This window comes from Cupressus sempervirens, chromosome 11, assembly GCF_028749045.1.
Source record: "Cupressus sempervirens isolate cs-2001-9-10 chromosome 11, ASM2874904v1, whole genome shotgun sequence".
NCBI lineage: Eukaryota > Viridiplantae > Streptophyta > Pinopsida > Cupressales > Cupressaceae > Cupressus > Cupressus sempervirens.
In genome coordinates this window covers 712,607,664-712,622,471 of record NC_143128.1, presented here as the reverse complement: position 1 = coordinate 712,622,471, position 14,808 = coordinate 712,607,664, and the positions used below count along the sequence as shown (strand labels likewise).

The 14,808-nt window shown below is 37.3% G+C and overlaps 1 protein-coding gene across 1 annotated transcript; it reads right to left on the bottom strand.

Moving 5' to 3' along the window:
• Positions 1-9,854: 9,854 nt before the first annotated feature.
• LOC149531670 (chalcone--flavanone isomerase-like) lies at positions 9,855-14,428 on the bottom strand. The gene is made up of 9 exons (XM_089810176.1): positions 14,390-14,428; positions 14,219-14,308; positions 13,008-13,166; positions 12,702-12,922; positions 12,371-12,523; positions 12,174-12,294; positions 10,853-11,011; positions 10,543-10,763; positions 9,855-10,451 (listed from the first exon to the last, which is right to left on the bottom strand). The coding sequence occupies exons 2-9, from the start codon at positions 14,295-14,297 to the stop codon at positions 10,293-10,295; spliced, it is 1,272 nt and encodes a 423-aa protein (XP_089666302.1). The 5' UTR covers positions 14,298-14,308; positions 14,390-14,428; the 3' UTR covers positions 9,855-10,292.
• Between the last annotated feature and the right edge of the window lie 380 nt (positions 14,429-14,808).

The window sequence follows — 14,808 nt, the reverse complement described above, 5'->3', positions numbered from 1 at the left end:
TACATAATTTCATGAGCATCCTAGGTGATCGCTAAAACTAATCTTTGTTTGAATTTGATTCTTTTGGTGAGAGGCAATTTTGGATCAACAAGTTTTACTAGGGGAATAAGAATGGAAGATGTCAAAATCGGAATAGAAATTTCGAAGAAAGATCTCAATGGAAAAAAGTAGGACATAGCAATGGGGAAAAATAGCAAAATAGAAGAGAAAGAAAAAATGAAAATGGTTGGAGAAGACATACAATGCAAAGATTCACATCAATGAATCTGGGCAAGAAAGTTATTTTTGAAAATATAGCAAAAAAATGAGAAAACCATAGGAAGTGGAAAACCAAGAGAACCAAGTGATTGAGGACCAACAGTGGAACCAATGTACAATGGAGAAAGTAGTGCTGGAAAGTTGTTTGATTAAGGAAAGGAGTGACGTTCTAGAGAAAAACACATTATTTCTAAAGTGGGGAGGTCCAAGGCCATCAATAGGTAAAATTAAAACATGGTGTGATGAGAAATGACATGTAGTGAAAGACTTTAAAACACTAGAAAATGGGTTTTTTATGGTGATAGTGGATATGGCAGAATACAAGGTTTGGATCTTGAATAGTGGCCCTTATTTTAAGGATGGATATGGGTTTTATATGAAGAAATGGACCATGGATTTTGATCCAACAAAGGAGGTAATAAAGGAACCCCCTCTATGGATAGGATTGAGAAATCTGCCCCAAGAATACTGGCAAGAACAATGTTATAAAGTGACTGGAAACAAGCTAGGAACATTTATTGAGGCAGTGGAAATGGTGGATAGAGAAACTTTGCAAATGTTCCCAAGAATATGTATAATGTGGAAGGAATGCCATCCAATCCTTGATTTGATTGAGATCTTTAACAATGAAGTAGTTTGGAGACATTCGATGTCTCTAGAGGAAGGTTTGAAGGTATGTGAGTTTTGCCTGTGTGAGGAACATGCCTCATAAAGTTGTAAACAAGAAGGACGTCATAAGGAAAAAGAAGAGGAAAGGCTACTCAAGAGGGTTATAGAGATAGCTAGGATAAAATAAATTGAGAAGGATGAGAGAGAAAATCCAATAAAAAGGGATAATACAGAGGTGGAGAATGTTATGATGATGAAAACAAGAGCAAATAACTGTCAGGAATGAAGGTTTGGGAATGCAAGCTTTTGGAATTGGGTCTGGAAAAAGTATTAGATGTGGAAAGCTATGAAGGTTCCAAAAAAATTCACAAACTGAAAAAAATAGTGATGAAGATCTACAAAGGAAGTTGGTGAGGGAGACTATTGAAATAAGGATGGAACAGAGGCCAAGGCAAGTTAGTGAGGAGAGGGGGGAAATACAACTTTAGAAGGAAATGAAATAAAGGATAGTAGGGAACTAGAGGGAACTCAAATACCTCAGGAGGAAGGATGTCAGAAAGACCAGAAGAATTACTAATGGAATGGGAGGAAAATAAGGGGTATATGACTAGGTAGGAAGGAGAAATGGAGGGGGTGAATGGAGAGTGTTTTAAGGATATTGAATTTTCTCCAATAAGAAAGTTGAAAGGAAGATTAGGGGAATCAATCTCAAAGGAAAGTCTAAATGAGGATGACGAGGAAAGGGATGGAGATGGTGAAGAAGATTTCTTTGGGACAAAGGAAAATATGAACCTTAAAGAAAAATGAACTATATAGAGAAAATAGAAAGTAAAAAACATAAAGAAAATATTAGGGAGAGCCAAAAAAGGGGAAGAATAACCATCAATGCTTTGATCCAGATAGTAGGAAGCACCAGATGTCAAAGTAAACTAAAAACAAGAAGGGGAAAGAACCCCTCCTTGAAGGGGTGAAGATGCTATCGTGGAATGTCAGGGGCTACAATGCCCTTAACAAAATGCACTTGATGAGGAGAGGCCTGGATCAAGCAAAACTAGACGTAGTGTTAATGCAAGAAACAAAGATAAAGTTGGATGATCTGGAGGGGTTGAGGAGAAAGATGTTTAAATGGGAAAGTGAGTGGGTGGTTGCAGAGGGAGCCTTAGGAGGAATGTTTGTTTTATGGAATAAGGAGATAGATGAATGGAACTATAATGCAGATGGGCAAGAATTGATAGTGGATAAAAGTTTCTTCAAAACGAGTAGGATATGAATTCAATGTTCTTAATGTTTATGGCCTAATTCAACATAGAGAGAAGAGAGAACCTTGGAAAACACTAATAGAGATGTTGGAAATCTTACAAGATGAAATCATTATTTTAGGGGGTGATTTCAATGCTATTCTATACCCAGAGGAAATAAAAAGGAGGCAAAGGCTAGAGGTCAACTACACAGGAGGACTTCTCAACCTTTGTTATAGAAAATGGTCTTATCAATATACCCTTTAAACAAGGGGATTTTACATGGAACAATAGGAGGAAAGGGTTTGTAAATATTGCTAAAAAATTGGATAGGTTCCTTTTAGGGGGGGATTGAACAAGAGTTGATTGGTCTGTCGATGCTAAAATTTTGCCTATTAATGGATTAGATCACTTCACTATTAGTCTAAGAATACAGGAATAGCATAATCCTGAATTATGCCCTTTCAAATTTGAAGCTATGTGGATGAGGGTTGATGGATTTAAGGAGATGGTAGAAATATGGTGGAGGGAGGTACCTGAGTGGGAAGGAAATAAGGCTTTTAAATTTTTTAAGAAGCTTCGGTATATAAAGGGAAAACTAAAGGTGTGTGTTAGATTGTGGTGACTGATCAGGAAAGTACTGTACATACTTCATAAATAGTTAAAACAACCTTTCTTCATGGTGATTTGGATGAAGAAATATATATGGCTCAGCCACAGGGTTTTGAGGTCAAAGGTAAGGAGAACTTAGTGTGCAAATTGAAGAAAAGTTTATATGGCCTGAAGCAAGCACCTCGGCAATGGTATCTGAAATTTGATAGTTTTATGCATGAGCATGGATATAACAGGTGTCATTCAGATTACTGTGTTTATTTTAAGAGGTTGGATGATGATAGCTACATTATTTTATGTTTATATGTTGATGATATGCTTGTAGCTGGGTCTAACATGGATCATATTAAGGGGCTGAAACGCCAATTAGCACATGCATTTGCTATGAAGGATTTGGGGGCAGCAAAACAAATCCTTGGTATGAAGATTTGCAGAGATAGGAAGAACAGAATCTTGACGCTATCTCAGGCTGATTATGTTGAGAAGGTGTTGCAACATTTCTCTATGGAGAATGCTAAATCTATCAGCACACCTTTACTTGGTCATTTGAAATTGACTAAAGAGATGTGTCCCAAGACATAGGAAGAGGAGGATAAGATGTCTAAGGTACCCTATGCTTCAGCTATAGGAAGTTTGATGTATGCTATGGTATGCACTAGGCCAGATATTGCACATGCAGTGGGAGTCGTTAGCAGGTGTATGAGTCATCCAGGATTTGAGCATTGGAATGTTGTCAAGTGGACTCTCAGATATTTGAGAGGAACATCCAATAAGCGTTTACACTTTGGGGGCTCTACTACTGATTTACAGGGCTATGTTGACTCAGATTTGGCTGGGGATATTGATACCAGGCGGAGTACTACAAGTTATGTCTTTACTGTTGGTTGGGCAGCTATGAGCTGGGTTTCTAGGTTACAGAAGATTAATGCTTTATCCACTACAGAGGCAGAGTATGTTGCTGCTACAGAGGCAGCGAAGGAGATGATATGGCTTCAGTTCTTCTTGGAAGAATTGGGACATCCTCAGAAGGATAATTATTTTTTTACAGATAGTCAAAGTGCCATTCATCTTGCTAAGAATTCAGCTCTGCATTCTAAGACCAAACACATACAGTTGCGGTACCATTTCATTCGGTCAGTTTTGGAGGATGGACAGTTAAAGCTGGAGAAGATACATACCAATGACAATCCAGCAGATATGTTGACAAAGGTTGTAACAAAGGAGAAGCTGAACTCCTCTTTAGCTTTGGTTGGTCTTTTAGACTGAACATGAATAAAAGAACAGTAGAGTCCAAGATGGTTTGATCTAGTGGGAGCCCCATGTAGTAGTGGTATTGCTACAGAATCAGTCTCCAAGTGGGAGATTGTTGTTTAGTGTGGAGCCTGATCAGTCCCCAAGTGGGAGATTGTTAGATTGTGGTGACTGATCAAGAAAGTACTGTACATACTTCATAAATAGTGAGGTTAAAATTTTGGGCAGTAGCCAACATGGTAGCCGACATATTATGGCTGACATATGGCCAACATGTTATAACCCTAAAGCGGTTTAATACTTGTATAAAAAGGGCTTAGGGTTGGGTATTTTTGATAATGTTGTGATACGAAATTGGTTCTTGCGGCGGTATTGAGCTGTAAGGGATTACGAATTGTAATCAGGTTGTAATCACTGGATTGTAATAAGATCGGACTTGTTGTTTGGTGGACGTAGCCCAGGGATTGGGTGAACCATGTTAAATCTTGGTGCCTTGTGTTCATTTCTGTGTGTTCTATTATTTTCTGTTATTGGTTATATTTGCATGTAGTATTTATTTCTGTCTGTGGTTTATCCTAACAGTGTGGAATAGAGAATCTTTTCAAAACATATTTAAAAGAGAAGGGGAAATGGAAGTAGCACTTAAAACTTTGAATGAACGAATAATTTAGAAGGGGATGAATGAGGAAGATTTCAAAGAAGAAAATAGGCTAAAAAAAGAGTATGACAAAACCCTGTTAAGAGAAGAAGTGTTCTAGAGGTAGAAATCAAGAGAAATGTAGTTGAAAGAAGGAGATAAAAACAAAAAAAACTTCCATAATTTAGTTAAAATAAGAATAGCCCACAACAAAATTTATTCTATTAAAAATGGAGAGGGCAAAGTGAATAGTGACCCAAAATTGATAAAGAAAGCGACAGTAGATTTTTTCAAAGATAGAGGAAAAGCTGAGGGTAGGGTGGAGGCTTTTGATGAGGATGTTTTGTAGTGCATTCAGAGCTATTTACAAATGAGCAAAATGCAAGGTTAAATGCTGAAGTCTCCAAAAAAGAAGTGAAAAATGCTTTATGGGGTTTGGGTAAAGATAAGAGTCCAAGGCCTAATGGCTTTACGAGTTTTTTAAGAATCATTTGGGAGTGTATAGAAGAGGAAATTTGGGGGATGGTGGAGGAATCTAGAAGAGGGGGGTTTGTTCAAAAAGATTTGAATAATACCTTTATTGCATTAGTTCCAAAAAGGGATGAATGTAAGTCTGTTGATGATTTTAGACCAATCTCCTTATGTAATACTGTGTATAAAATCATCTCAAAGGTAGTTGCCAATAGGCTTAAAGGGGTACTAAATGATGTAATATTAGAGGAACAAAGTAGATTCACTCCAGGAAGATATATTTTTGAAGGGGTGATTATTGCCCATGAAATGATCCACTCAATCAAAACAAACAAACTCAACAAAAAGATGGTAAAGTTGGATATTAAATCAGTTTATGATGAGATAAATATAGTTTTTTTGTTCAAAGTTCTGAAAAAAAAATTGGTTGTAACGAGTAATGGATTAGCTAGGTAAAAGGATGTTTATCCTCTATAAGGTTCTTAGTGTTGGTTGATGGAAGTCCCCAAGTTTTTTTTTGAGTTAGAAAAAGGGGTTAGGCAAGGGGACCCTTTATCTCCTTTCCTATTTATAATATTGGCTGAAGTGTTAGGAAGGCTAATTAAAGAAAAAAGGGTTAGAGGTCTATGGAAAGGGGCAAAGGTGGCAAGGGGAGTAGACCTAATTTCACATTTGCAGTTTGTGGATGACACTTTTCTAACGGGTGAAGCTTCAGAGTAGGAAGCTAGACTAATGGAAAAAACTTTGGAAATCTATGGAAAAGTGTCAGGACAAAAGATAAATTGGGAAAAGTCTGGAATTTTCTTTTTTAACACCCCTCTTTATAGGAGAAGAGCTATTAGAAGAATTCTAAATATAAAGCAAGGAAATCTTCCAAGTAAGTATTTGGGTATTCCTTTATTTCAAGGGAAAAATAGAACTGAAGTTTGAAAGGGATTGGCAAAGAAATGTCTGAGGAAGATGGAAGGATGGAGAGGGAAGTGGTTGACTTCTATAGGAAGGATCTTGATGCTAAAATCTATGGTTTAAGCAGTGCCTATTTTCTCTTTGATGTGTTTAAAAATCTCAAAGAAGGTGATTAACTTAGTGGAAAGGCAGATGAGGAAATTCTTTTAGAGTGGGGCGAGTGAGAAGAAAAAATGGCCATTACTTAAATGGGAAAAAAATTGTAGACCTAAGAAGTTTGGAGGTGCAGGAATTAGAGATTGGAACACTATGAACACTGCTTTGGGGGATAAGTTGGTGTGGCAAATGGCAAATGATGCAAAGCAAATGTGGATTAAGATTCTTAAAGCCAAATATTTAGATTCTAATGAAAATATAAGGATTTTAACTATTCAAAATCTAATTAAAGGTTCTATAATATGGAACTTTATTCTTTCATGCATGCATGTTATAATAGACCATATTTCATGGGTCATAGGCAATGTAATAGGGTAAAGTTTTAGGCGAACTCATGGAATGGAAACAAATCTTTGGATGAGGAAATAGGGGATAGAGAAATGAAACAGATATTGTGTGATTTTTGGGGTAGGAATGTGAGAAATCATATGGAGGAAGTGGAAGGGGTATTTAGGAAAAATTGGATATGGAAAAGATTGGAGAGTGGAAGGCCTATCTGAAGGACAACAACAATCCCTAAGGGAGATCTTTAAGAGAAGAAAGGTTTGCATAATTAATAGGGAAGATAAGATTAGTTGGTGTGCAGTAGCCTCGGGTAAGTTTTCAATTAAGCTTGGATATGAAATCTTAGACACTAAGGAGGAAGAAATTTTTGAGGCCAAGGATTTCTGTTGGAGTAAAGAAATTATCCCAAAGGCTGGAACCTTCACATGGATAGCAATACAAGGCAGAATTCTAACAGGATATAGAAGAAGAAAATTTGGTTTCTAGGGCCCAACAAAATGTGTTATGCGTGGAAGGGAAGAGGAGAGTGTTGATCATTTATTATTAAATTGTGACATAGCAGCAAAGTGTTGGAGATGCCTTCAAGGAAAATTGGGTTGGTCTAGACCATGGAGCCCATCTCTTAAGGCTTTCTTTATTTCATGGCCAAGAGTAGGAAGAAAAAACTTATTTGAATGCATTTGGAAAGTGAGTCCCTCAATTGTTATATGGGAGGTCTAGAAGGAAAGGAATAGGAGGATTTTTCAGGATAGACCAGAGGCTATTGATCAACTTCTAAAAAGGATTGATCATTCTATTGAAAAAGTGATGAATGTTGCAGTCTTTAGGAAAAATATATCAAAATGTGTGTTTATGAACTATGACAGGGCAATTCTAAAAATGTGGCCAAGAATTAAAATAGGAAAGGTAGGAGCTAAGGGAATATCAAATTCTAAAATCAATAAAAGGGAAGAGGTGAAGTGGGTAGCTCTTGAAGAAGGCTAGTTAAAAGTAAATTTTGATGGGGCTTCTAAAGGAAACCATGGGTAATCAGGAGCAGGATGCATTATAAAAGACTATTTAGGAGAGACTGTGGCATATAGAGCGTTAAGGTTATGGGATGGGACAAATAATGAAGCAGAGTTCCAAGCAATATTGTTAGCGTTAAAATGTGTAAAAAGATGTGGAGGGAAACAAATTATTTTAGAAGGGGATTTCATGGTTGTTGTGCAAGCTGTGAGTAATAATTCAATCTCTGCTTGGCACTTAGGAAATTTTGTTAGTGTCTATTAATAAAGAGTTAAATGGTTTTGAGGAATTTCAAATTCGTCATGTTTATAGAGAGGTAAATAGAGATACAGATGCTCTTTCAAAATGGGTAGTGGGTTTAAGGGAGGATGAAAGGCGAGTTTTTGAAACTTGTAACCATTGGGAAGGAATTGATGAAGAGATTTGCTGCATTTATTAGTCGGTGTTCTTTTTAAGACTAATAAAATATTTTTAAGAGAAGATGGAAAGATGACTGACATCATAAAGGACTATCAGAGAAGTTGATGGGTAAATTTGGAAAATCAGCAATAAATGTTTCATCATGACAAGATGTGATAATAGGGTTAGCTTGATTTGTGCAAAAGGTTGATGTGATGTTTCCTTTAGTGCGAAAGTAGTCAAAAGGCAATATATAGTAAAGTTGGAAAGGCTATTCTAACAATCTGAAAAATGAATGTATAGAAGTGATAATGACTGAATTGAAAGGCAAAATGGAAGCGACATTTACCTTAAAAACTAGTAGATAGCAGAAGGCTTTGTATAGACTAGTGCAAGACAAGCGGTTGAAATTGTTGTTCAAATGCCCAACGCCAGGTGTGATAGAAGCCATTAAGGAGATGGTTGGAGAGCTGTTTCAAAACTCCTCCCATCATTGGAAGATAAACATGGATATAGCAACGATAATAATGGCATGGGGGCTGGAGATAGCAAGCCCAGTGGAAGAAGTGGAATGGGTAATGAGAAATTTGTTTCCAGATGATTTAATTGTGGGAATGGGATCTCTATTAGAGTGGGCATGGTTGGGGAAAGGCTTTGATTATAGTGAATGCTATGAAAATATGAAGAGGGCATGAGAATTGGAAGGATGGGTTTTCTATGGTGGTCAACAGGGGTGGAAAAGGAAGGTTACAAAGCCAAGATAAAGTTGGCTTGGGCTAAGCTGGTGGCTGAAATAAGAGTCTTTCTGGAGCACAACAGCCGAAGGGTTATGGGCTTTTTCATTGCCCACCCAAGGAAGTGGAGAAGTGCGAGAGCAAGATGGATTAGAAGGTTGGTCAGGGTCAAATTCCCAATGAGGGTGGAAGAATGAAGAAGGAGAAAAGTAAAATGGGCCATTTTTGTTTGGCTTAAGATCAGCAATGAAAAACATAATTGTTGAAAGAAATTTTGAATGACAGCGAAACGAAAGCAATGATGCAAATTAATGCAGTGATAAAAAAAGGCAATTTTTGATGATAATTTTTGGATGACCAAGGAGATAAAGGTAGACAGATGTCAGGTTGAAAAGAGGTCGAGTAGGAGCCAAGGCCAAGCAAGGGAGTGGAAAGTGGAAAACCGGAAAAGAGTATAGGAGGATAGATGGCGAACACTTTGCTCATTTTTTATGTTTTGTTGTTGTTGGCCAGTGAAGATATGCCAAGATGTATATGTGTTTTATATTTAGGTATAGGACTTAGGAGGAAGATTGAAGTTTAAATATGTATCGATAGATAGTGATTTGAGATGAAATATGTATGTGTAAAGGAAGACTATAATTTAAAACCTAGATGTACTATTGTAAAAGGATGGTTTAATAATATAAAAAAGCTATTATGGACCCCAAAAAAAATGTCAAATATATGAAAACTCTATAAAAATAATATATTGAAGTTGCATTCTTCGTATTCACATTTAATCTTCAAAGTGAAAAAATAATTTTCTCTTTCAACAAAATATTCAATTACAATTAGCTTCTAAATAAAACTTTGTTAATCAATGATAAAAATATTATAAGTAGTTAAAATATTTTATTTTAAATATGAAAAAAAAACCAATCTTGAACATGTATGTACTTCTCACTTTATTTTCATTTCTAAATAAAACATTTTATTTATAAAAAATAATTTTCCTCATCTGAGATTTACATAATTTCATATTAGACTTCCTTTACTTTAACTATGTTCCATGCTTTGCATTTCTTTCTTCCAGCACTTCGAAACAAATAGCACTAAACTTTTGTTAAATACATTTTACACACTATAGTTTTTCCTACATTGCCTACGATGAAAACATACATTAGAAAAATGTTATGGAGCATAAAACTTGCAGCAAATCAGTTACAAACCTATCGTCGATTTTCAAAATTATAAAACGCAGGCTTAAGTTCCAGCCCTGAATTTCAATAGTATGTGAAATGGTAGTTTTAACAGGGACTAATAATCTTCTCAACTTCCGGAATAACCAGTTTCCAGTTCACAGAATTAGAGCAGAAGATTTTGACTAATCTCCACCCCCAAATAACTAAAATCCTTTTCACAATTAATTCTTCCTTAAAACAAACAAAGTCGGCTTAGTTCTGGGGAAACGGTGACAGGATCTTGGTAAGTAGGCAAAATTTCTGATGTTTTCTTCTGTATAACCATAAACCGGAGCCTGGCCAAAAACTTAAAAGCCACAATGCGATTCTTTCTCATTACAATAACTCACTATTTATTCAAAGCACTCCGATCCCATTACAATTCACTGGCTGTAAAAGTCGTCTGAAATGGGTAGGTGGAAATTTTTTACGGGGATCTGGCGGTTCATAAAAGCTGAGAAAGACGTTCTGCTAAAGATGCTTTGGCAACAGGAGAAACGCCATTTTTCCCAATAATGGAGGCAAGAATTGCTTGCCCGAGTGCCTTGCTATCTATCACTGCCGTAGCCTTATCGGGCATTGAATCATCCTTGCTGAATGCAATCTGGCATTGCCCATGCAATCCAACTGTTAATGCCTATATCTCCCCAAAAGAAAAATGCAATTGAAAACATACAAATGAAAAGAGTACCTACCACAAGGCCTGCAGGTGAAGAAGTAAACAGGATGGAAGAACCAGGAGGAAAATTTTGGTCCTTGAATGCTGCTTTAAACTCTTCTAGCGCCTTGGCCTCGGCTTTACCGTATTTTCCTGCAGCTTCCCACGCTGCTTGGCAATTCTCGCTCACCTTCTCTGAGTATTGACTCCCGCTTAGTGGGGCAATCATGGTAACTCTGGTAAACTTTTCATATTCGCCTGTGGATATCAACAGTTAAGATTAAGCTTTTAGGTTTTACCCTTTTGTCAATACAGAAATGTAGCGGTAGAAGAGAGTAGTAGCTTACAGGTAACAATGTCCATGAAAAAACCCAGATCGTTGTTTAACTCCTCGGCTGTCTTCCCTTTCCATTTGTGAGCAAGGTGAGAGATAATGGCCTTCTCAATGTAAATGCCAATTGCTGTGAACTTCCTGAACGTCCCCTGAATCTCCAATCCTCGAAATCCTGTCAATAGAAAAGGCTCAGTGTGTGGATCCAAAACTCTTGTTCTTTAATGCAAGAATTTTATAAGGGGATGTTTTTCTTATTAGTTATCTGGATTCGAACCTGTGACCTACACCATGAAGTATACAGGCCAACTATGGCTGTAGAATTATTCTCACATGCAGTTTTCCTAGCTTCAATTCCTTTATTAATGGCTTGTATTCCTAGGATTTAGTCTGTCTGTAATAATCCTATGAAAATTTTAATAGTACATCTGACAAAGTGTGAAAATTTTCCCAACTGCCTGAAAATTAAATCTATTTAAATACCTTAAACTGTAAGAGCCACAGATTACCATGTAATGGGAAAAGTTCCAGTAGCGGTATAGGCCAACTTTGAGCACCTAGATCTTCTAAATCATAAGTTTGCCAATTTTTCCTGTGTACTTCGGTAGGTGACTCGAGCATAATAACTAAGGTTTCAGCGTTTAGGCCTTCACAGATCCCCCTGTAGAGACCGTGGAGTGCGAAGTGGTCAAGAAGTGATCGAAAAGTGTTATTTTAAAACACTTGCCCAATTCCCATTATGTTTACCCCTAATAGCTGCTCACCAAAAAACACTGAGTACTTGTGATAAACAGTCCCAGTAGCCAATATGAAATGTTCTAATAGTGATGCACAAGTGGGTCAATCACCAACCAAAAATACTGAACAATGATTAACTATTACTACATTTGTGATCGACTATTAAGAAGTATCTATCACATCTAATCTATCAGGATTATTAGACCCTGTGTAGATTACTGAGACTCTCAATTGACAAGTTATTTTACAGAGTTTGAAAAGTTCAGCTTTCTAAGCCTACCCAATCTTCAGGAAGAAAACCTGATCTAAAAAAATAGAACTACACTGGACCAAAATTTATGGCACAGATACTAAAATTTCTCAATGACAAGGCCCTTAGATGGTATAGATATTCTTTAGTTATTCATTCGAAATGGAAGTTTCTTAGTATTCTAATTTTAAATTGATTAATAATTATAGTCAAAGATGGGGTTTAATAATCACAGTTCAGTTGAGTCGTCACCAACGTGACTAGGATGGCCCCTGCTAAGGATCCCAAAGAAAAACTCTTGAAACTTCTAAAAACGATCAGGACTTTAGCAGATGATTTAAAGATTTACCAGCTCCTCCAAGTAAGAGTTCCTTTGAAGAGTCCAGGGGCCTGACTGTGGGACAAAATGAGATGCCCTCCACCTCCATTCCAGAAAGCACAGTGGCCAAACGATCCTCCGCTGGAAAATACTGTTGAATCGCATTCGTTAGTCACAGAAAAAACTTAGCTCCAGTAAGATCATATTTGCATAATTCCACAACATACCAGTTTTGACATTCGTTTTGCAATTGAAGCTTTAGCGGCAGGAGATACACCACTTTTCCCTATAATGGAGGCTAGAATCCCTTGAGCCAGGACACTGCTCTCTATCACACCTGCAGCTTTCTCAGGGATCGAGCTATCCTTGGAGAATGCAATCTGCCCATAAACATCATCTCAACACATTAAAGCCGGATCGTAACCGATAAATTCTTATACAAAGGGTTTAAGGACCCCCGCATTGTGACCTAATTTAACCAATAACCAGGTGGTATTTTACAATATGATAATGGAATGAAAGATACAATTTGAAAAGCCACAGATGAATATAACATACCACAAGGCCGCTCGGTGAATCGGTAAAATGAATGGAAGAACCAGGCGAGAAATTCTGGTCCTTGAAAACGGCCTTAAACTTTTCAAGCGCCTGGGCTTCTGCTTCGCCATATATTCCTGCAGCTTCCCATGCCGCCTTGCACCCCTCAGCTACTTTTTCAGAGTATTGAATTCCGGAAAGCGGTAAGACGAGGGTGACTCTCGTATATTTCTCGTATGGGCCTGCAAATTTCCCAAGCCAAATTTATCATCTACTTTTTGCGAACCCTAATCTCCAAAAATAACTTATCTGAGACCCAATACTTACAAGTAACAATGTCCATGAAGAATTCCTCGGACTTCTCCAATTCCTCTGCCGTCTTGTACTTCCATTTGAGAGCAAGGTGGGGAATGATGTACTCTTCCAGATAAATGCCGATTACTGTAAATACAATAAACTTGCCTTCTATCTCCAGCCCTCTAACACCTGTAATCACAAACCAAGGCAATATTCAACATATAATCAACCGTATACATAACTGAATGGATTTTGAACGGTGGATCGATGATTTCAATGCTTTTTCCCTGGGTATTCAGAAGGTTTAAGTTAATTTGCCTCTGGTTTGAGTAGATATGCAAGCGGCTGTCCTCTGGCTCTCACACACTACAAGCTACCTTATCTTTGAAGCACAATTCTAACAGATGCCAGCAGTGTGGACCTAAAATACTGCATGATTGCTCTTAAACGAGTCTGACCATGACAATCAAGGTTTTATGCTCTCTCTTGTGGGGTAACTTGGAATTCAGAGCTAAATATTTGTGAATAATGGATTCAAGTTCATCCTAAAACGGCAAACCAAGGAAGGCCTAAAGAGATTCTATATTTATAACCACCTGACCCCAAGATTATCGTTGTGTGCATTTGTTCAAGTAGAACCTGGATATTTCCAACAACTAAACTTTGCGGATCTAAAATATTACATGATTTCTGGGAAGCACGTCGCTGGTTGGAACAGGGCACCGATAAAGAGTTATGACAGGGAAGAGTTTACGCCTTTCCTTGGGGGCATAAGCTATGCACACTTGGTAAGTAAAGCTCAAACTAAAACACGGCATGAATAACATGTCTGAGGGTCGGCCGACGTGATACGCATTGAAGATTCTGTGCTTCCACCTTCAGAAATTCGAAGGAAAAAGTTATATGTATTGGTGTTTGAATAAGTCCTCTCTGTATTTTTTTAATGGAGGAATATAATATCCAGTGGGACCTAAGAAGCGAAATCCTAACAGGCACTGTCAAGACCTAAGAAGCAAAACCCTCAAAGGCACTGTCAGTTGTCACATAATTTAAAGCCTAATGGAAACCTTAATTCTCCTTTACATAATTTATATCTCATGGTGTTCTTGAAATCAACTGACCATTATTTTCTCTCAAACATTTAAATCTCATAATATCTATTGTTATAACAGCATGTGGCATGTAATTATCCAGTGAAATATAACCCGAAAAAGAAAATTTCTTATGCAGAGAAAGCATACCGGCTCCTCCCAGTATAAGTTGTTTTGTTGATCCAAGCGGTACAACTTTAGAGGAAAATGAAACACCTTCAACCTCCATCTTAATGTGTTCTGCACCAAAAACGAGCAATTAAGTTGTAGATTTGTAGCTGTTTATACTTAAAACAATTGATTGGCAACAAGAAAACGTACCTTTTCCTTAAGCTCAGTCCAATCAGCTAAAATGTATATAGATCATGGCCGATCCCCCTGCGTTTATACGCGAAGCCAGGGTGAGAATAAGAGACTGGCCGCTTAAATTGCAGCCCAACTACTCCGTCACGTGTAAGTGTGGCTCCTAACAGCCCACGATAAGAATGTACGGCAGCAACATCTTCCCCTACTATAAACTGAGAATTCCATCGTTCTAAGATAAATATTGCAAGGAAGGTCAACTAAAATACTTAAATACCCATCAAAATCCGGAAAGAGGTCCGATCAGGGTAGGTTGTCTGATTAGATTGATTAAAAATTGCAATTTTAATGGAAATTTTATTTTAGAGAAAAGGTAAAAAATATTTTTGAAATTAGGTTCACATAAATGGATGAGGGATTTAATCAAATCATGGAAG

What these genes read in the sequence shown, in the direction of transcription:
- LOC149531670 (XM_089810176.1), bottom strand. Translation starts at nt 14,297, where the DNA reads ATGGAGGTTGAAGGTGTTTCATTTTCCTCTAAAGTTGTACCGCTTGGA. An exon ending in ACTTATACTGGGAGGAGCCG is followed by an intron (nt 13,167 to 14,218) that starts GTATGCTTTCTC and finishes TTGTGATTACAG; the next exon opens with GTGTTAGAGGGCTGGAGATA. An exon ending in ACTCTTACTTGGAGGAGCTG is followed by an intron (nt 11,012 to 12,173) that starts GTAAATCTTTAA and finishes TTCTATTGACAG; the next exon opens with GATTTCGAGGATTGGAGATT.